Source organism: Semicossyphus pulcher, unplaced genomic scaffold, assembly GCF_022749685.1.
Source record: "Semicossyphus pulcher isolate SPU_LCO1_2020_fin unplaced genomic scaffold, fSemPul1.0.p SCAF_4, whole genome shotgun sequence".
NCBI classification, from domain to species: Eukaryota; Metazoa; Chordata; class Actinopteri; order Labriformes; family Labridae; genus Semicossyphus; species Semicossyphus pulcher.
In genome coordinates, this window is record NW_027211715.1 from 1,895,795 (window position 1) to 1,916,726 (window position 20,932).

The 20,932-nt window shown below is 45.0% G+C and overlaps 1 protein-coding gene across 8 annotated transcripts in view; it reads left to right on the forward strand.

Annotated features, from left to right (window-relative positions):
* Positions 1-20,305, forward strand: part of clocka (clock circadian regulator a) — a 31,672-nt gene extending 11,367 nt beyond the window's left edge. For 2 of the 8 annotated variants that reach the window (XM_069679605.1, XM_069679604.1), the window contains exons 3-22: positions 6,692-6,917; positions 6,994-7,085; positions 8,170-8,229; positions 9,522-9,670; positions 9,757-9,848; positions 9,938-10,027; positions 10,898-11,018; positions 11,146-11,259; positions 11,345-11,463; positions 12,950-13,032; positions 14,194-14,300; positions 14,415-14,562; positions 14,645-14,720; positions 16,142-16,286; positions 16,382-16,482; positions 16,879-17,298; positions 17,405-17,614; positions 18,388-18,569; positions 18,712-18,982; positions 19,112-20,305. In XM_069679605.1, coding sequence (XP_069535706.1) covers positions 7,066-7,085; positions 8,170-8,229; positions 9,522-9,670; positions 9,757-9,848; positions 9,938-10,027; positions 10,898-11,018; positions 11,146-11,259; positions 11,345-11,463; positions 12,950-13,032; positions 14,194-14,300; positions 14,415-14,562; positions 14,645-14,720; positions 16,142-16,286; positions 16,382-16,482; positions 16,879-17,298; positions 17,405-17,614; positions 18,388-18,569; positions 18,712-18,982; positions 19,112-19,357 — 2,754 coding nt within the window. In that variant the 5' untranslated portion in view covers positions 6,692-6,917; positions 6,994-7,065 and the 3' untranslated portion in view covers positions 19,358-20,305. Of the gene's footprint in view, positions 1-6,691; positions 6,918-6,993; positions 7,086-8,169; positions 8,230-9,521; positions 9,671-9,756; positions 9,849-9,937; positions 10,028-10,897; positions 11,019-11,145; positions 11,260-11,344; positions 11,464-12,949; positions 13,033-14,193; positions 14,301-14,414; positions 14,563-14,644; positions 14,721-16,141; positions 16,287-16,381; positions 16,483-16,875; positions 17,299-17,404; positions 17,615-18,387; positions 18,570-18,711; positions 18,983-19,111 lie in introns of all 8 variants that reach the window. The other 6 variants (XM_069679608.1, XM_069679610.1, XM_069679609.1 and 3 more) reach the window with 6 other exon arrangements.
* Positions 20,306-20,932: the final 627 nt, after the last annotated feature.

The window sequence follows — 20,932 nt, forward strand, 5'->3', positions numbered from 1 at the left end:
AGATATTAACACACTGTCCATTACGCACACACTGGAGAATACAGAACTTGAGTATACATGGTTCGACAGGTTGAGAGCACCATTGCTATAGGTATATATGTATCTATATATATGTGGGAACAACATGTTGACTCTTGTCTGGTTAGCATAGTCAGCATTTCCACACCAGATTAAGTGTCGGTGGTCACATTTCAGTGACATATTTTGATCATAGGCTGCAGTCTCTCAGGGCTACAGTCCGTCTCGATTGCTTCTGTTGTGCTGCCAATCGTCCCTTTGAACTCCGCTGACCCACTTGGCATCCTCATGAGGCCCCTGGCTGCGTTCCTGCTCCGCTGGGACAGGAGGCCAGCAGCAGCCGAGGGGCCCCTGCCAACCGCTGCTGCCTGCCTCTCAAACATTCCTGTCTGTGGACTGTGGAGAGAAAAAGGCCAAACAAAGATCCTTTTGTGCTTTCGGGCCGGTGGATGTGTGTGCATGGAGTGGAAACACAGCTGGCTCTAGAGACAGGAGGGTTGGGTTGGTACGACTGTCTGTGTGGCAGCTTGGTGGGCAGCTTGTGTTGTGGATTTAACGACTAACAGATCACAGCATTATAACAACCGTCCTCAGAAGCATCTTGAGGAAAACATTAATTCACCGTATTCACACGGCAGCCATTTTCCATGACATCATGCTCATGTCATAATGCCATAGTGCTGTGTCTTTGGGTTTTAAGGTGTATGATTAAAGGTAATCTGACAAATGTCATCATTTCACTATTTTTTGATTGACAAGCAATGATGTCATCCCGGCTCCCGGTGGTTATGTGATGACAGTTTAAATACAGATATATGCATTAGGGATGGCCATTTCCAGTAATCTTAATATTCAAGTAATAACTAATTACTAATGACCTTATGAACAAGTACTCGCAAATTATACATTTTTTTACCATTAAAAAAAACCCTACGTCGGACACGGACCTCCCGGCCCGGAAATAGTCGCCTAAATGCCTGTAAGAGAACATCACTATCCAACACTTTTACATTCATGTGAATAAATTGCCAACAATGGAAAGCAATTAATTAAAGTCGATCACAAGAAACTCTGTTTCTGTTTGGGCTTCATCCCGCTGCAGTAAGCCAGAGTGCAGCCTCTGTGTAACTTCCTGTTTACAGTGAGACTGAGACTCAGCACAGACAGATGAACGGGCGCTCCTCCGGGGGATGGGACGAACCGAGAGATGACAGCGTTTATTTAGCAGACACATCTGGAGGGAGAATTTACCTTCACTTTGATCTGAACACACGGTCGCTTCTCGAGCTGCTGACTGGACTGTAAACAATGCAGCGCGCGGAGAAGGACGTCTGCGCTGGAAGTCCTCATCGCTGAGCGCTGGCTAAACCGGAATGCCCGAGAAAGTTCACCAACACTCCCAGAGGATGTAGCATCTTCAGAGCTGATGGGTTCCAAGATTGAACGATACCTTAAGATAGTGTTGTATGATATGATAGGAGATAAGTATGTTACTAATGGTAATGCTAGTAAGTGGATGTATGCTAACATTAGCCCTATAATCCTTTTAATCCATAAAAGCCCTCAGAATTTTCTTTTCGGTTGCTGATTAATCTGGAACCATTGATATGATAATGATTTGTCAGATTTCATTTGGATCACCACAGTATGACATGAAAAAAGCATTTGTGCTTCCAAACCTGAGTGTGCAGTCAAAGGAAAATCATCTGTGTGAATATAGTCGATGCCTGAAAACTGAAGCAATGACTTCTTTGAGGATGCTGAGGCCTTGATGCTGCCTCAGACAGGATGTGTGACTGAATACATCACTCCTGGATGTGTCTCTGCTGATTCGTGTGACCTCTTTGGCAGAGAGTCTGTTGTTTTCTGGCTGTTATAAACTGCGTAGTAGTATCCTTCACCTACAGCAGAATAAGACGGAACAACCCCTTTCCCCTTATCAGCTCCTGAAGTCTGTTTGTTTGACTGCACAGAATACAGATTTCTTTTTAGAAATCTATTCGATCTCTGAAAGCTGTGGTCTGTGTTGTGACACCTGGGATCTGGGAGGGTTGACTAATCCTCGGTCTCGGGTGTCAGGATGTGACGTGGATGATGAAGAAAACACAAGGGTTGCTATGAGCCCAGGGTGTTCCTATCCATGTGATCCAAAGCGTACCAGACATTCCTGTCCGCAGCGTGGTGTAAAGTTCCATGAATAGGTCCCTTTTTGAAAAGTATTTTAGGGCATTTAAAACGCAGCACTAAATTGATCATAAGCTTCATTGAGAAATATCTTCAATTCACTGCAAACTATGCAAATGATGTACTTTTCCCACTAAAGAGTCTAGACTGTAATTAGACTCAGTTTGTGTTGGCCTGAAGCAGCATTCAAATGTCTTCTTTACTTGTGAGCACTGCAGCTCTGCTAGTTTGATGTGCAAAACAGAAACCTCTGCAAGACCAACAGTCCCCCTTACTACTTCCCTTTTTGGGGATTTAACTGGTTTATTATAATGTCTATTTACATTTATCAGGTTTTAGCTTAGCCTCAGGTGGGCTCAGTCTGCAGCAGAACAGCTTCTTGTTTATGGAAAGTTCAAGGACTGTAGTTTTAGTGTTAGTTACGTCTCCTCTCGCTGTTCCTCCTCTTCTCTGCTACTCGGGAACAGAAAATAACATTTAGTCATAAATCAGCATGGTAAGAACTAACTATAAACTTCTAGCTTGTTCCTCAGGTACACAGGTAGCTTGTTCCTCAGGTACTCCGGTAGCTTGTTCCTCAGGTACACAGGTAGCTTGTTCCTCAGGTACTCCGGTAGCTTGTTCCTCAGGTACACAGGTAGCTTGTTCCTCAGGTACTCCGGTAGCTTGTTCCTCAGGTACACAGGTAGCTTGATCCTCAGGTACACAGGTAGCTTGATCCTCAGGTACACAGGTAGCTTGTTCCTCAGGTACACAGGTAGCTTGATCCTCAGGTACACAGGTAGCTTGTTCCTCAGGTACTCCTGTAGCTTGTTCCTCAGGTACACCGGTAGCTTGTTCCTCAGGTACACCGGTAGCTTGATCCTCAGGTACTCCGGTAGCTTGTTCCTCAGGTACACCGGTAGCTTGTTCCTCAGGTACTCCGGTAGCTTGTTCCTCAGGTACTCCGGTAGCTTGTTCCTCAGGTACACAGGTAGCTTGTTCCTCAGGTACTCAGGTAGCTTGTTCCTCAGGTACACCGGTAGCTTGTTCCTCAGGTACACCGGTAGCTTGTTCCTCAGGTACACCGGTAGCTTGATCCTCAGGTACACAGGTAGCTTGTTCCTCAGGTACTCCGGTAGCTTGTTCCTCAGGTACACCGGTAGCTTGTTCCTCAGGTACTCCGCTAGCTTGTTCCTCAGGTACTCCGGTAGCTTGTTCCTCAGGTACACCGGTAGCTTGTTCCTCAGGTACACCGGTAGCTTGTTCCTCGGGTACTCCGGTAGCTTGTTCCTCGGGTACTCCGGTAGCTTGTTCCTCAGGTACACCGGTAGCTTGTTCCTCAGGTACTCCGGTAGCTTGTTCCTCGGGTACTCCGCTAGCCTGTTTCCAGGTACACTGGTAGCTTGTTCTTCAGGTATGCTGGTAGCTTGCTCCTCCTGTATACCGGTAGATGTCCCTCAGGTACTCGTGTAGCTTATTCCTCAAGTACTCTGATAGCTGTTTCCTCAGGTACTCTGATATCTTGTTCTTCGGGTACTCCGGTAGCTTGTTCCACAGGTATACTGGTAGCTTGTTCCACAGGTACTCGGTAGCTTGTTCCACAGTTGAGAAGCATAGAAACTAATTGCTGCCTCAGCCTGCTTGTTTCTGACTCTGGGAACAATAAGTAAACCTGTCCCGGAGGACTTGAGGGGCCTGGATGCCTCATAACGAACCAGACAGAAAATGTCATATAAACCGTCATTATTAATCTGTTTGTCTTCAGCATGAAAGAAGAGCTTTATTTGGTCTCAGCTCGTGAGGCTTCAGTCTGCCTCTGCATGGAAGACTGCTGCTTCGGTCCCTGCAGATCAACAAGTAGTTTGTGCCCTTGTTAGAGCTGCATTCTAATTTGCAGACACATTATCCCGACTGCTGGAGCAGGATAAAACAAAAGCTGCATCCCTGTTGGTTATGGATCATTGGCCTGTAGTTCATATTTGGATTTGGTTCCATTTCCCCTCATTTGAAAGTCTAAGCTGGATGATTCATCAGGGAAGTTTGCCGTCTGTGATGGAGAGAATCTGCTTTATTACACGCTGGGATTTCCTGTGCTTGGTTTCCTCCTTGTGATGCAGCAAAGAACATCCCAGTAATGTGTAAATGATGTTGCTTGCACAGGTTGACTTGTCACACTCTCTGTAGTCTGATGATACCTAGTTTGACGGAGGGATCATCAGCTGCAGAGGAACCACGGTATGTTCACGATCTTCGCAATGCGTGGTGAGGCCGGGTGCTGTGTTGCACGTTGGCACCGTCACTGTGTTGGCATCTCAGCGCGGGGTGTGGCGTGGTGCGTGACGAGCGGCGCCACAGATCCACTTCAGAGTGACTCATATCCTCAGAGCTCTGCTGCCCTACATCTGCGTGCACACACCCCCACAAACACACTCACCAATGTCGTGTGAGCAACTGAAGCGATGCTAAAAGAGGGTTTTCAGGAGGTGACTTGATGTGTTGAAATTACTCCTGCATGTGAGAGGCGTGTTAATTTGAATATATCTGCTAGTCTGCGTGGTTCACATTACTAAACACTGATAATAAGCTGTTTAAAATTCAGCTCCTTCACACGTCTGAGGCTTCGGGAACACCAGGAAGTGTTTGCATGTCGTTTGATTAAACAAAGAGATGTGACATGCAGGCGGTTTGAGACCTCGCTCACATGTTTATTTGAAGGTTTCAAAGGATTTCTGTCGACAGGGAGAGTTGTGTTATTAGTATGAACATGAGGTGTTGCCTGTGGAGCTGTGATTAAGTTAGATCGGAGGAGGAGGAGGAGGAGGAGGAGGAAAGTAGGTCATTGGGGCAGCAGGTCAGTGAAGCATGGATGACATCACAGTTATACAACCTCTGCTCTCAGCGCTTACACAACCCTCGCTCTGCTGCAGATGCTGCTGATACACACGAGACTGTGGTTAAACTTTTCCTTCCTCTTCTTTATTCTGCTCATCTTTTTTTAATTTCCTGGCATCCCCTGTTTATTTTATCTTTTTTGAATCTTTGTCTTTGTTCCAGTTACTGATTTCCAGATGCTGCAGTGTAGATAAAGGTCTGTGCGAGGACGCTGCGCTCCCTTTGAAGTGCATTTGACCGCTTGTGTTGACAAAACGGTAAAAGATAAGACATCTATCTCTGTAGTTATCAGTGTCAGAAGAGTCACATGCAGGGAGCACAAAAATTAACTCTGAATACCTCAACGTGAACAGGGCGTGATGAAACTGCTACTCCTCTCTCTGTCATCGTCTCCTGAGTCCTGTCCGTGTTTCAACACGAACGTGTAAATATTCAGAGCAGAATTCTTCTCCTTGTAAGTTTTAAACAACAGCAGGGAGCTGGCCGGGGATTCCCTCACACATGTGCTGTGTTTCAACATTCAGTACACCGATCATTTGCTCAATTTATAATGATTTTAAACGTGTGCCACATCAAATTCTCAAGTCTTGGTTTATTTACTTTATTTAGACAGTTAGGGTGGAAAAAGCAGGGCTGTGTATTGGTATATATTAACATATTTAAAGCAAGGAAACAAAACGTTTTGAATCTGATTGAAGGAAATTATCACAGGATAAAGTACACACTGTAATTAAAACTATCGGAGTAAAGATCTTGTAACTAGTCATATAATAATGTAATGATACACTTAATCCACACACTTATCAATACATTATCACTTGTATTGTTTTTGTTTGTTTTGCATTGCTGAAATTAAACTGAAACTGTAATGTTACCGACTTCAACACGTGTAAAATGGTCAACAACACCTGTGTGATTATGTCATCAATAAGTGCAGTTGTGCAATGCTAATGATGCTCAGTTGAACTGTAGTGTGTGTTTATATTAGCTTTAAATAACTTAGAAACACCTCCAACATGAAAACTTAAACTATGAAGGCTTGAAGAGGTCGTTATGGTGAGAAAACCTCCCACACAGCTTCTGATGGTAACTGGTTCATTAAATAAATGTGTCAAATATTTAGGCTGCAGAGCCAACAGGCCTTCACATTTTAATGTGACAATCTATTGTGGGCTCACCTGCGTAAGGAAGGTAGCAGAGTCAGGCAGCAGAAGGAAAACGTCTCTGAAATGTTCTCAATCAACAACAGTTTATGATTTTAAAGAACATAGGTGCTTTTATTCGTCTGCTTCATCAGCAGTTAATTAAACATGACACAATAATCTACCTTTTAAAAGCCCCATCGGTTGAAACCTTGGCTTTGCTCATTGCTTGCTTCATTCATTGGTAATGATTTTTTAGTGGTAAACATTTCACACGAAACCTCATGCTAGCTTCCCGAGAAGTCAGAGGAAACACTAGAAACATTGAAGTTCTCCTCCTTTCAGAGATAAGCTCTCATATTTGCAACAGGGTTTGCATGAGATGGTATTTCCTGACTTCAATCTGTTTTATGGGCAGGTTGATGTTGAGCTTCACTAATGACACCTGTGTGTGTTTGTCTAACCTCTTGCAGACTCAGATGTTGCTGCCATGTGCCACACTCAAACGCACAGCAGAAGAAAAACTCACCTCGGCGTAGACCTCCTGTCCACTTCCTGCCCGCTGACTGAGGAAACGTTCAGTGACTCTCCTCCCAGACCTCCATCACCTCCACCTCCACAGTGTGTCCACTCAGACCCTGCCTTCATCTAGCAGCACCCTCCTCATCCTCTCACAGGACTGGCTGCACTGTCAGTAAGGTAAGATTTATGTAACGCACCTAATGTTTGGATCCCTCGGAGGGGATGGAGATTCATGTTGTTTTTCTCCTCGTAGGTTCGTTCACAAATGTCGCCCTCACGGTTAAAAGACCCCTCTCCGACACTGCGACCCTGAACAGGATACAAGATGACCTCCAGCATTGACCGGTGAGTCGAACACTTTGAGCTTCCTTGTTTGTAATTATTGATAATGATTCTATAAATCATGTTTTCCTTAAATTGACCAGCGGAGTGCTCAATTTACCCTGATGCTTTTTACTAATTGTTTCAGTGCTAGATAAAAGTCACTATCAATGACTATAATGACCTCTCGTTGTACAAAAGTGAAGCCAAACCCCCCCAGAGCGAGCGCCGTCATCTTGCTCATTTGTTTCCAGAGTGTGTGCAGTAGAGATCGGCCTCTATCCAAAACACACCTTTACCTTGTGTCCTTGGCGTGTTGGAGCCCTCAGGTGTCCTTGGCGTGTTGGAGCCCTCAGGTGTCCTTGGCGTGTTGGAGCCCTCAGGTGTCCTTGGCGTGTTGGAGCCCTCAGCAGATATTCACGCTGATGGAAAGTTCAATGACTGTAGTGTTAGTGTTACTTACGTCTCCTCTCGCCGTTCCTCCTCTACTCTGCTACTCGGGAACAGAACATTTGTCAACAGAGCTGTCAATCATGAGGCCACACCCCCTTTTTATAGCATCAAATAACTAATTAAAAGTAAACTTGTGAGAAAAATGAACACTTGGACATAAATCAGCATGATAAGAACTAACTATAATGACAGAAACCATGGCTGAGAAAAATGTATTTGACGTGTATTTTGATTTTATAGTTTGACTCATGTCCCATCTGTTAACATGGAGGAGGCGGGCTTTATGACCCATACTGCAGCCAGTCAGCAGGGGGCGACAGAGAGGGTTTGGCTTCACTTTGAGGGAGCTGTCATGTCACCCATCTTTTTATACAGTCTAGGGTGTTTTCAGACCACAAAACTGGGTTTATCAATACTTAGACGGACGACAGGCGCTACAGATATAACCTGAAAGTGTCTGCTCCGTATAGCAGCAGCATAAAGCAGAGTTCACTTGTCACATGATGAGTGTAAGTAGAGTTAAGCCAGAGCAACATAGAGGGGAAAATAACCGACAAGACGATGGCGGGGGATCAAAAGCTAAAGATCAAAGTGTCCATGAAAGAGAACGATTATCAGAGGATCTTCTTCCACTGTTGGTGTGTTTGCTCTGCAGGGATGACAGCAGTATCTTTGATGGGTTTAATGAAGAGGATGACAAGGACAAAGCAAAACGGTCAGATCCATGTGCTTTGTGTTCAGTGTTATTCAAACCATCCTCCATCATGTTATAGTCCCAGTTATTATGAGGCCAGGATTTCATAACAGGATAACACACCTACATCCCCTCCATCAAGTGACTCATTAAATTGCGTTGGGCTGAACCATGTCGCAAATTAAAAGGGAATTCTGGCATATTTACATCTGGGCCCAATTTTATAACATATTTTGGGGTCTAAATGACAAAAAGGCACAGAAAGTCATGGAATTGCTCCAGTAGAGTGCTTCAGCCTGCAGCAGTGAAACAGGCTGGGATGACTGCAACATAATCCTTTAGGGCAAATGAGCCCAATCAAAGTAAGTAAAGTCCACTCAAAGGTCTTGTTGTTTCCACTGACAGGCTCAGATTGTTATTCTAAGTGTGTGACAACATTACAGAAAGGACCCCTACAGAGATAGACCTTTATGTTAAAGAGGAAGATGATTGTTTTAACCAGAAACAGGCGTTACATCGCTCTCTTCAAAGACACCAGGCCCCATTCACAAAAACAGTAATTTTACGTTGCAGGAAAGGGGAAGTTGACGGTCTGCCACAGCCTCGATCAGTTAGTTTTATTGTGTTATTGTGTGACCTTGGTGTTTTCAATGGTTGGTTAATATCTAATTCTTTTATATATTGTAACAAACAAAAACACCAGAACTAACCCATCAAGGCAGCAGTGCGTCAGTAACTCTCCCTGTCCCGCAATGTAAAATTACTGTTTTTGTGAATGGAGTCTGGTGGCTTTGAAAAAATCTCTGTTTCAAACACAGAGGTGTGATTCAACACAGTATTTGTTAAACTTGCAGTGCCACAAACAAACTAACTGATCAAAGTATTGTTGACCAGTATCTCCTGTGTTCTGCAAGGTAAAATTACTGTTTTTGTCAATGGAGTCTGGTGGCTTTAAAGGGAGATATGCAACGTCTGTGTGTGGTTAAAAAAATCATCTTCCTCTTTAACTAATAGGTCTCACTCTGTTGGGATTATTTCTGTAATGTTGTCACACACTGTTGTCAGTGGAAACAACAAGAACTTTTAGTCGACATAATTACAAAACTGTTGGTATAATCAGTCAAAGAGACCCCAAATAATGTGAAAATTGGGTCCATGTTTAAAAATACCTGAAGCATCCTTTAAATTTGTGTCTCACCTGTGTGAACACTCACGATAATACAGCATTGCTAATGTAGCTTGAATCAATGCCCAGACAGCTGTTTGTTATTATGAGGAATAGTGATGTTATCTCATTGTGTCATCACCCACAGTGTGTCCCGTAACAAGTTGGAGAAGAAGCGCAGAGACCAGTTCAATGGCCTCATCAAGGAGCTGGGTACCATGTTACCGGGCAACACCCGGAAGATGGATAAATCCACCATTTTACAGAAGAGCATCGACTTCCTGCACAAACACAAAGGTGAGGATCTCTGCTGATAGCTGGATGATCTACGTAGCCGTGATTCCGACTCTTCAGCTGAACATGTTTCATGTTTCCTTCATCAGAAATCGCTGCTCAGTCAGAGTCAACAGAGATCAGACAGGACTGGAAGCCTCCGTTTCTTAGTAATGAAGAGTTCACTCAGCTGATGTTGGAGGTGAGATACGGACACTGCTAAACACAGAGTCTCCTTTGTTTAGTTTACAAGATAAGTAAATTAAAAGTTGTTGTTTTTGTTTTTAACAGGCGCTGGATGGTTTCTTTCTTGCAATTATGACTGATGGGAATATAATCTATGCCTCTGAGAGTGTGACGTGTCTACTGGAGCACTTACCTGTGAGTATAAAAGAGGGATTCTTGTGTTTTTATACAGGATTGTTATACTAGGCCTTTTTTTTTTTTTTTACATAGTTTGTTGTCTAAATAAATATTGCTCCACTAGATTGTTTCAGCTGACAGCTACAATACACCTGATCAAAGTCTGTCCACTAAAAGTTCTCGTTGTTTCCACTGACAGGCTCAGGTTGTTCTTCCAAGTGTCTGACAGCCTTTCAGAAAGGATCCCTACAGAGATAGACCTTGTTAAAGAGGAAGGTCTTTTTTTAACCAAGTACAGCATTTACAGTGCACCCTGTAAAGCCACCAGACTCCATTGAAAAAACAGTCATTTTACCTCACAGAACACAGGAGTTGTTGATCTACCGCTGCCTCCATCAGGTAGTTTTTTTAACATTGTGTTGGACCCCAACTGATGGTTTAAAAAACAGAAGTTACACAATTCATAAATGCAAACCACCTATTGGATTGATGCAGCAGTAAACCAACGACTTCAGTGTTCAAGGTAAAATCAGTGTTTTTATGAATGGAGTCTGGTGTGTCTGCAGAGAGCGATGTAACGTCTGTGTGTGGTTAAAACAATCATCTTCCTCTGTAACAAAAAGGTCTATCTCTGTAGGGATCCTTTCTGTGATGCTGTCACACACTTAGAATAACAATCTGAGCCTGTCAGTGGAAACAACAAGAACTTTTATTATAGTTACTTATCAGTTATTTAGACCCAGAAATGTGTGAAAATAAGGCCCAGGTTTAAAAGTATCTGAATATACTTTTACAATCTGACAATTTATAGAATACTTAATAATATTTAAAGAGTGTAACAATGCACACACGTTTAAAGATTAATCAAAGTTCTTGTCTGTTCTTCAGTCTGATCTGGTGGATCAGAACCTGTTGAACTTCCTGCCCAAAGGCGAGCATTCAGACGTGTATAAGGCTCTGTCCTCTCACATCCTGGAGGGAGAGACTCTGACGCCCGAATATCTCAAAAGTAAGTCTTTTTTTGTATCTTGGCATTGCCATCAGATTTTTATGTTGTTAAATTAATTGACTGGTATTTCTAAGTCCTAGTGCTGATTCTTTCCTTCATGTCTTTTATTTTAAAACGTCTCTTCCAGCAAAAAATCAGCTGGAGTTCTGTTGCCACATGCTCCGAGGGCCGATCGACCCCAAAGAGCCTCCTGTGTATGAATATGTGAAGTTCATTGGAAACTTCAAGTCCCTGAATAATGGTGAGTTAGACTAATCTAAGTGGTACGATCCTGGAGTTTTCCCTGGCTGTCAGGTCTAACTGTTCTGTCGTTTATTCGTCATCAGTGCCTAACTGTAACCGAAACGGATTTGACGGCGTGATCCAGCGGTCGCTTCACTCTGCCTTCGAGGACAGAGTCTGTCTCATAGCAACTGTGCGGCTCGCCAAGCCCCAGTTTATCAAGGTGAGAATCCTTATCTTCTTTCTTTACCTGTTTAACTCGCATTCAGATTCGTGCTTCAGGGTTTGATAAAGGAGGTTTTAAATAGAACGAGGCTAAGTTGCCCAGTCAGCCCCCCCACAGAGACACATTTGGGCTCAGTTATGTGCAGCCCCCCCGCTGCCTCTGCTGGCTGCTTTTACTTCATTTAAAAACTGTTTATCTCTTTCCCACTGAGTAAAATTTCTCTCCCAGCTGAGTTAAAGAGCTTCTGTTGATTTTATTTACTCTGTTGGAAATCAAATTTGGAATAAAGACAAGCGATTACTCATCATTTTCCTGGAATAACACACAGGACGATAGTTCTGAAGCTGAGACGGTTGAAGCTGAACAAAAGAACAAAGAACAATGGTAACTGAAATCTGGCTCTTCACACTGACCTGGTTTTCTGCATGTTCGGCTCAACATTGTTAGAGATCATTTAGTAAATACACTGAACAGCCATCACATTACGACCACTGACAGGTGAAGTGAATAACATTGTCTGGTTACAATGGCCGCTGTCAGTGGATGGGATATGTTAGGCAGCAAGTGAACATTTAGTCATCCAAGTTGACGTGTTGAAAGGATGTGAGCGACTTTGACCAAATGGTGATGGCGCGACGACTGCATCAGAGCATCTGCAAACCTGCAGCGCTTGTGAGGTGTTCCCGGTCTGCAGCGGTCAGGACCGACCAAAAGTGCTCCAAGGAACACACAGAGCATCACAGGTTGTTGTGTATGGGGCTGCATAGCTGCAGATAAGATAAGATAAGATAATCCTTTATTCGTCCCACAACGGGAAAAGTTACAGGGTGGACAGGGTGCTCATGCTGACCCCTCATGCTGACCTCTGTCCACCGCTGAAAGCGCCTACAATGGTCACATGAGCATCAGAACTGGACCACAGAGCGATGGAAGGAGACCTGGTCTGATGAATCAAGTTTTCTTTTACATCATGTGGATGGTCAGGTGCGTGTGCGTCGCTTACCTGGGGAAGACATGGCACCAGGATGCACTCTGGGAAGAAGGCGAGCCGGCGGAGGCAGTGTGATGCTTTGGGCGATGTCCTGCTGGGAAACCTCGGGTCCTGATTCATGTGGATGTTACTTTGACACGTACCACCTACCTGAACATTGCTTTAGACCAAGTCCAGCCCTTCATGGGAACGGTATTCCCTAATGGCAGCGGCCTCTGTCAGCAGGATAATGTTCCCTGCCACACTGCAGACATGGTTCAGGAATGGTTTGAGGAACACGACGAGTTCAAGGTGCTGACTTGGCCTCCAGATTCCCCAGATCTCGATCCAATGGCGCGTCTGTGGGATGTGCTGGACAAACAAGTCCCATCAATGGAGGCCCCACCTCGCAGCTTACAGGACTAAACAATATTAGGCAGGTGGTCATAATGTTATGGCTGATCTGTGTATGTTTAAGATAATTTCTACTCTCCCTCCATCTGTCCGTCACAGGAGATGTGCACTGTAGAAGAGCCGAATGAGGAATTCACCTCCAGACACAGTTTAGAGTGGAAATTTCTCTTCTTGGACCACAGGTAAGTTTATATTCTCCAGATTATTTGTCACCAAGAAATCCTCTTCAGTGTCTGTTTCTCGTTCAGTGTAAATCTTTTGCTGTCAGTGTGATGTGTAACTCTTTACCACTGGATAAATGGATCATGACGCGAGCTTATTTAACGGTTCGGTTTGAATTAATAAAACTCTGGTGTCCTCCTCCAGTTTGACTCTGCGGTGACTCTAAAATTTCCCGTAGGTGTGAATGTGAGCGTGAAAGGTTGTCTGTCTCGATAATGGATTGGAGGATGATAAAACAGATTTATAACTCAGATGCAATCATGATCGATAATGCTGCATGTTTACTGGTCTTGGTTCGTCGGTAATAAAGCAGTCTGCACAGCCTGCAGCAGAACGAGTTTACCTGAGGCCATGGAGACGAGCCAAAGGTTCATCAATGAATCTTTTACAGACGAGCCTTTGTGGTGTGACGGTTGAGGTTTGTGGAGTCCAATCACATGGGAGCAAATTATCTCTAATCCCATGATATGTTGGGTGTTTCATGACGCCTCTGCCCCGGCGACGGCCACGGCCAGAGGCGTCGTGGTTTTGGGCCGTCCGTCCGTCCGTCCGTTTGTCCCATTCTTGTGAACACGATATCTCAGAAACACCTCGAGGGAACTTCTTCAAATCTGGCACAATTGTCCACTTGGACTCAGGGATGATCTGATTAGATTTTGGTGGTCAAAAGTCAAAGGTCAAGGTCACTGTGATCTCACGTCCATCCCATTTTTGTGAACACGATATCTCATGAATGCCTTAAAGGAATTTCTTAATATTTGGCATAAACGTCCTCTTGGACTCAGGGATGAACTGAGTACATTTTGCTGGTCAAAGGTCAAAGGTCTCTGGTCTAAAATAGTCTCTAAGTGAGGGCAGCATGTTCCTCACTGGAAACTATGCACTGGGATGTTACATGTCGCTATAGTATTAACTTCCATTTCACCAAAACATAAACTTAATACCTTTTGTTTAATAACTCCAACATCCAGAGTCACACAGGCAGAAATGTAACTTCAAATAGTTGGCGGAGGCATACAAGCACAAGGTGGTAATTCTAGTTTTTCAAGTTGGAATAAGCTCTTGCTTTGTGTTAATAATTTCTCTATAATAATAATGATGATGATGCTTTGTTCGTCCAGGGCGCCCCCCATCATAGGGTACCTCCCGTTTGAGGTCCTGGGTACATCAGGGTACGACTACTACCACGTAGACGACCTGGAGACTCTGGCCAAATGTCACGAGCACTGTGAGTCCTCCTCTCTGTCTGACATCATCTCACTGAGCTGATACACAGTCAGCTTCTTCTTTTAGCTTTCAAGCAGTGAATGTGACCCCCCCCCCTCCTCCTGTGTGTCTGCAGTGATGCAGTACGGCAAAGGAAAGTCCTGCTACTACAGGTTCCTCACTAAAGGGCAGCAGTGGATTTGGCTTCAGACGCACTACTACATCACGTACCACCAGTGGAACTCCAGACCCGAGTTCATCGTCTGCACACACACTGTGGTCAGGTACGTGGAGGATTTCAGTCTCAGTCACTTCGATCACAATGTTTTTTACACATATATTTAATTTGGTGTCTTTGCTTCACAGTTACGCTGAAGTCCGAGCAGAGCAGCGCAGAGAGCTCGGGATGGAAGACTCGCCTCCTGAGATCACAGCAGACAAGGTGAGACTTCTGACCCCGACTCAGAGTTATGTCACTCTCAGCTGTTCAATACAAAGAGTCAACTTTATTTCCAGTTCAGCGCCGAAACAAACTCCTCACCTGTAAATGTGAATGTGTTTTAGACTTATTTTTAGATCATGCTTGGACAACGCAAACACAAGAAGATATTTTTGTGCAGACGTTAATAAATGTTTACATGTCTCGTCTTGTGGACAGATGAAAACACATGTATCATCATTCGTTTATTTTGCATCATTTTGACCCTTTGATTGCAATAAAAGCAGCTAAATCTTGTTCTGTTGGTTCCCGGTGACTCGAGTCAGCCAGATTCAGCCTGTGTGGCCGGATGGTTTCAGTGAACAGACACTCTTTCAGAAAACAAGCTGAGCTCAAGTTCTCGCAGCCCCAGAAGCACCACCGAAGACTGAACACAGATTTGAACATGAAACTGCTTTACTCTGTATTTTTCATCTCACCTGGAGCCGAGTGCACCTGCTTGATGTGCGCCTGGGTGTAGCGTTACGTCCGACCTAGAGCTGAAAGTTACGACAGACTTTAAGTTACGCTCTGTGCACCGGTTAGACTTAAGCCCCTCTTTGTTTGTGGTGTATGTGTTACGCCTCGGATGGAGCTCATGTCTGTTTGGAACGTCTGACTTATATCCAAGGCAAAACAAACAATGGCAGCACGGGCATTAAGACAAGAGAGAGAGAGAACGGTCCTGTTTGAATTCATTAAAAAGCCCCTCAGCAGTGTGTCAGTGCTCTCGATGGGACTACATGCTTCATACTTTGGTGCCACACAAAATAAAACCTCCTCACAGCTGCTTAAAATAAAATATTTAATGTTTGATGCTATTTGGTGGATTATTTTATGGGGACAGAACTGTTACTTTTATGTGTCGACTTTCTCTGCCATGTCTCTGCAGAGAGACAAAATCTAAAACTACACAGTAAAAATGTTTCATTCACCAGTTTAAAACACGTATCCAGCCTGAGTCCTCCTCTGCTGGGATCAGGATCATCCTGATGTGTTGGATCGTCTCCATCCTACTCAGAAGTTTGAACACAAACTGGAGGTTTGATCCTGATAAAAAACCAAACTGGATTTTGGTATCTGATCTGAAAATGTGATCCAATCTGTTCGCCGTGATCCGATCAGATTACTTTTGACAGCTGGGCCGTTTGATCGGGGATAAGGGACCTCTTCTGATGAATTGGACGTCGGTGTGAACGACAAACTGTGGAGTCATTTTTAGATTAATTTGCTAAATGTACAACCTCACATAACGTGAGTCGACTGAGGATCTTTTTGATTGATGATTTGATTCATCGAGTTTTACTGGGTGTCCCTTTGACGTTTCCTTCCATTGAGGCCCCGATCAAAGACTGACCTCACCTGTTCTCTCCCTCACCTCTCAGCAGTCTCAGGATTCAGGCTCTGAGTCTCGGGGAAACACTCCCAGCCTGAAGGAGGCGCTAGAGCGCTTCAACCACAGCCGGACTCCCTCGGCCTCATCCCGCAACTCACGCAAATCCTCGCACACCGCCGTGTCCGACCCGGCCTGTAAGAAATCATCTGGTCAAACAGCTGTTTTAGTCTCTATAAGACGTGTTTGTTCTGTTATAAATCTGTGCATCATGTTTGTGTTTCCCTCTCAGTGTCTCAGATGAAGCTGCAGGGAGATCGGAGCACACCCGGCCGGCAGTCTGTCTCTGCCGTGGACATGACGTCACAGCGCAGATCGTCTATCAGCAGTCAGGTCAGAGAGCGGACAAACAGAGCTGGTGTCACATGTCTGACTGATTGTGTTCGGGGTTGTCAGGGAATAAATGAGACATAAAGGCTGAATCCCGCCCCTCTGTCGCGCACACTCCCACGGAGGGTGTCCTCTTTCTTAGGGGGATTAAGGGGAAGTTGTCATTTAGCCTCCAGATGTCCCTTCTAGCAGAGCTTTATGTAACATGGGACGTTGCTACCTGCGCAGGAGAAGAAGACCATGTCTTCATATTGATCCTTTTTCTTTTTTTATATGTTTGAATATTTAAGTTGAATGAACATGCAGAGGAATGTTTAACTTTGTGTAAATGACGTGGATTTGGGATTGGAAGAAGAGATATCGAGGTACTGAAGTCTGAACTGTTTGTTCATTCAGCAGTCGATGAGCTCCCAGAACACAGGACAGAACATGGCTCCATCCATGGTGTCGCAGCAGCAGCAGCAGCAGCAACAGCAGCAGCATCAGCAGCAGCAGCAGCAGCAGCAGCAGCAAGTTCAGATCAGCAGCCAGGTAAGATATTCATCTTATTTGCAGCTGGCCCTGAATCTCTCCTCACTGAGTTTCTTGTCTCTTGTATCAGACACAGATGTTCTGCAGCTGTTTTTTCACCTCTCGCTGTGTGTCATTGTTCTTCTCCAGTCAATGGTGCCGTTCACCAGCCCGGTCGAGGCCATGCAGCACCTGAAGGAGCAGCTGGAGCAGAGGACCCAACTGATCGAAGAAAACATCCAGAGGCAGCAGGACGAGCTGCGGCAGATCCAGGATGAGCTGCAGAGAGTGCAGGGCCAGAGCCTGCAGGTGAGACTGAGAACATACGGCTGAATAAACACATCACTGCTCTGCTTTTTGTTTGTGAGTGAAGTCTTTGCTGTGTTAGTTTCAGAGTCTGTGCTGTGTGTTTCAGATGTTCCTGCAGAAAGGCTCTGGAGCACTGAGCCTGAGCTCGGTGCAGGTGGCTCAGGGGAACTCCATGCAGCAGGCGGGGGCGCTCAGCATGCAGGGCCAGGTGGTCTCTGCAGGGCCTCTACAGAACAGCATACAGCAGCAACATCCTGTCCAGACCCAGACCCAGCAGCAGACACTGCTACGGGATCAGAACACTGCACTATCACAGGTCAGACAGTAAACGATTGTCCCTCTCCCCTGATGTCCGTTAATGCTCTGAGAACGTGGGCAGGCAGCTGCAGCAGAAAGCTAAGGCCTTCCTCTTTTGCATCATCTCGATATGATTTACTTTATGACATCATTACTTTTATTAAATGGGGTGTAAGACACTCGCAGCTGCGTCCTGCTGGGGGAGATCTTTGTTTGCATCATCTTGTTTAAAATGATCTGAAATAAGAAACAGAAAAGCTTCATCATTTTTTCACAGCAGAAAGTGAAGACTTCAGTCTACTTGATTCTTCTAATTGTTCCTTTGTTAATGATGTCGTTACATTCATCATGTGCAGAATAACACAGGATGACAAAGCACAGGATTCTGCATTAAGGCCGTGGGAAATGCTCATTTGCATAATTCTGTTGAAATCGATCGAACATTAAAACTATAAAAGCAAGAAGAACTTTCAGAATCTTCATGTTGTACAGATTTTAGGGATATGAAGCGTTTAAGATACTCAAAGATGTGACATCACAATATGCAAAAATATTTCTCTTTCTTTCTTAAACTGAATAGTTTTGGTCAGTCAATTTTGTGTGTTCATTTTGCCAAATTTAATGAACATATTATTATTGTTTATAAACTTTCATAACCTTTTAGCTTTGGTTGTTCAGGGACATGAAACAGTTGTAGATACTCAAAGACCAACGCTTCCTTTAGTTTCCTCTCGATTCTTCAGCCCCGTGTCCTTCAGATCTGCTAACTGTCACTGCCTGTGTGTTTTTCAGCGGCCGTCTGTCACTCTGCAGGCTCAACAGAATCCTCTGCCTGCGTCACTCTACAACACCATGATGATCCCGCAGCAGAGCCCGACTAACATGGTCCAGATCGCCACCAGTCTGGCTCAGAATACTGGACCCAACACGCCGGCTGTGGCCACGTTTGCACAGGACCGAGGAGCTCAGATCAGGTACATATCTCATTTTATGTTACATTTTATTTCCTCCAAAATGTGTAGAATGACTGCACCGTCACATTATGTTCATGTTTGTGTCTGTAGTTCCATTTGTTCAGCAGAGCAACACTTACCGTCCACTTCCTGTCTCCTGCAGGTTTCCCGCTGCTCCTCAGCTGCTCACTAAGCTGGTGACGGGGCAGATGGCGTGCGGGGCCGTCATGGTCCCCACCACCATGTTTATGGGGCAGGTGGTGACGGCCTTCGCTCCTCAGCAGGGCCAGACTCAGACCATCAGAATTTCCCAGCAGCCCCAGCAGCAGCAGCAGCAGCAGCAGCAGGAGCAGCAGGTGCAGACGCAGTCACAGGTCACAGCCATGCAGGCGGGACAGGCTCCTCTGACCCAGCAGCAAACACAGTTCCTACAGGTAACACCCTAAATAAACCTTTGACTGCACCAGCTAACTTTTCCAAATGACGGGTACTTCAGCGGCTGTGAACGATGGCTGAGATGAGGGTTCTTTTCTATCCTAAAATAACTGAATTTTTCTCTTCAGGCTCCTCGACTTCTTCACGGGAATCAGTCCACCCAGCTGATCCTGCAGGCCGTCTCTCTGCAGCAGCAGGGAACCTTCACTGCCACGAACCAACAGCAACAGTTACAGCAACAACAGTTACAACAACAACATCAACAACAACAACAGCAACAGTTACAGCAGCAACATCAGCAGCAGCAGAAGCAGGCACTCGCTCCTCACAGGACGGACAGTTTGTCTGATCGCTCGGCCGCTCAGCCTCAGTAACTGATGGACACCTTCAGAGGTGGGCCGAACCAAACCTAGGCGGGGGGGGTCCTTGTGATGGGGGTGTAAAGGGAGGAGTTCTGCTCACAGTGCAGCACTGAGACCTCAGAGGCTGCCCAGTGATTGGACAGGCAGGCTGCCCCCCCCACAGGGGTGTTTTGCTGTTTGCACTAAACTCCTGCAGAGGAGCCAGAACCGGGCGACAGGGTTCTGGGTCAAAGCCTTTTCTACAAGAAAGCAGGGAGCCACAATGGCCCCCCCTCACACCCCCTGTGTGTGTGTGTGTGTGTGTGTGTGTGTGTGTGTGTGTGTGTGTGTGTGTGTGTGTGTGTGTGTGTGTGTTTTACGCAGAGCTCTCTGGCTTCATGGACGTCCTGCAGAGCCGCCAGACGCACGTTTGTTCTTGTTGTTTTTATGTAAAAATAATTCTGGGTCAGAAAATATTTTTCCGAACGTGCTGTAGAAGAACTTTGACTGTACAGAACATCATGTGTAATATATTCTGTAAATACGATGAGAAGAAAGAACTAATATTTTCTATGATGCATGACATGAAATGTGGACTCTGTTATTTGCAGCTTTGCTTTTTTCTCTAAGAAAAAAAGTCTTAAATTCAAAGTGGCTGTCTTCACAGACTTCCTGTTTGTGTGTTTGTGTGTCTGCGTAGCAGATGAAGCTGCTTGTTGTCTCACAGTTGGTTTAATCCTCAACTTGAATTTTCACAGAATTTCATAAGTCTGTCGAAACGATGGAAAAAGTATTTTTAAGCTTTTTAAAATCTGCACTAAAGGCTAAATTCAGCGCGAGTCAGGTGTTGTGAATGTGAATAAAGACGACAAAGGTTCAGCTAAATGTTTCTGCTCAGACCTCGGAGCCTGAAGAGGCTTCACACAGACTATTAATATGTTCCCTTCATTTTCAAAACATAAAACCAGACCCATTTTCTCACACTGACTGAGTGGTTTTTGTTAGCATGCGGCTAATCCAAAGAGTTCCTCATCTGCAGTCCGATCATCCCTCCAGTCTGCAGCTGATGATCTGGGTCAGCAGAGTGAGGAGCCTCCTCCGGTTCTTCAGGGGGACGTTGTTTGTTCCTGTGCGTCACAAACCTCCTTCGTCTGCTCTTGAAGAAGCAGTGACTTGAAAAAGAACTTCTGCCCTGTTTCTTCACACAGACCTGTCAGGCCCTTATCTCTGCAGGTACTGACCTGTGGTTTGTGTTAAGAATGAGGCGTCTCCTGAAAGCTCTCTGCTTCTGCGTCATGACAAATGCTAATGCTTCTGAAACAGTTTGCACTCACTCAGGTTTTAAGGCCTGACGAGGAAGAAAGTGTAGAAGCGTAGATGTTTCTATGCTTTGTCACTGGAAGTGAAAGTAATGTATTCGCCCCTTCGCTCGCATAACATGGATGTCAATCCTGAACTCAACACAGAGCCTGTTTAAAGTAGTAAAACCCTCTAAACAAGTCAGTGAGCAAACTGTTTGTTTTTCTGGTCTCCACCTCCTCCTGAGGGAAATCTCTGCCTCTTCAGCTGCCTGCCGGGTTAGGCCGTTAGTGTGGAGAAGTTTTAACA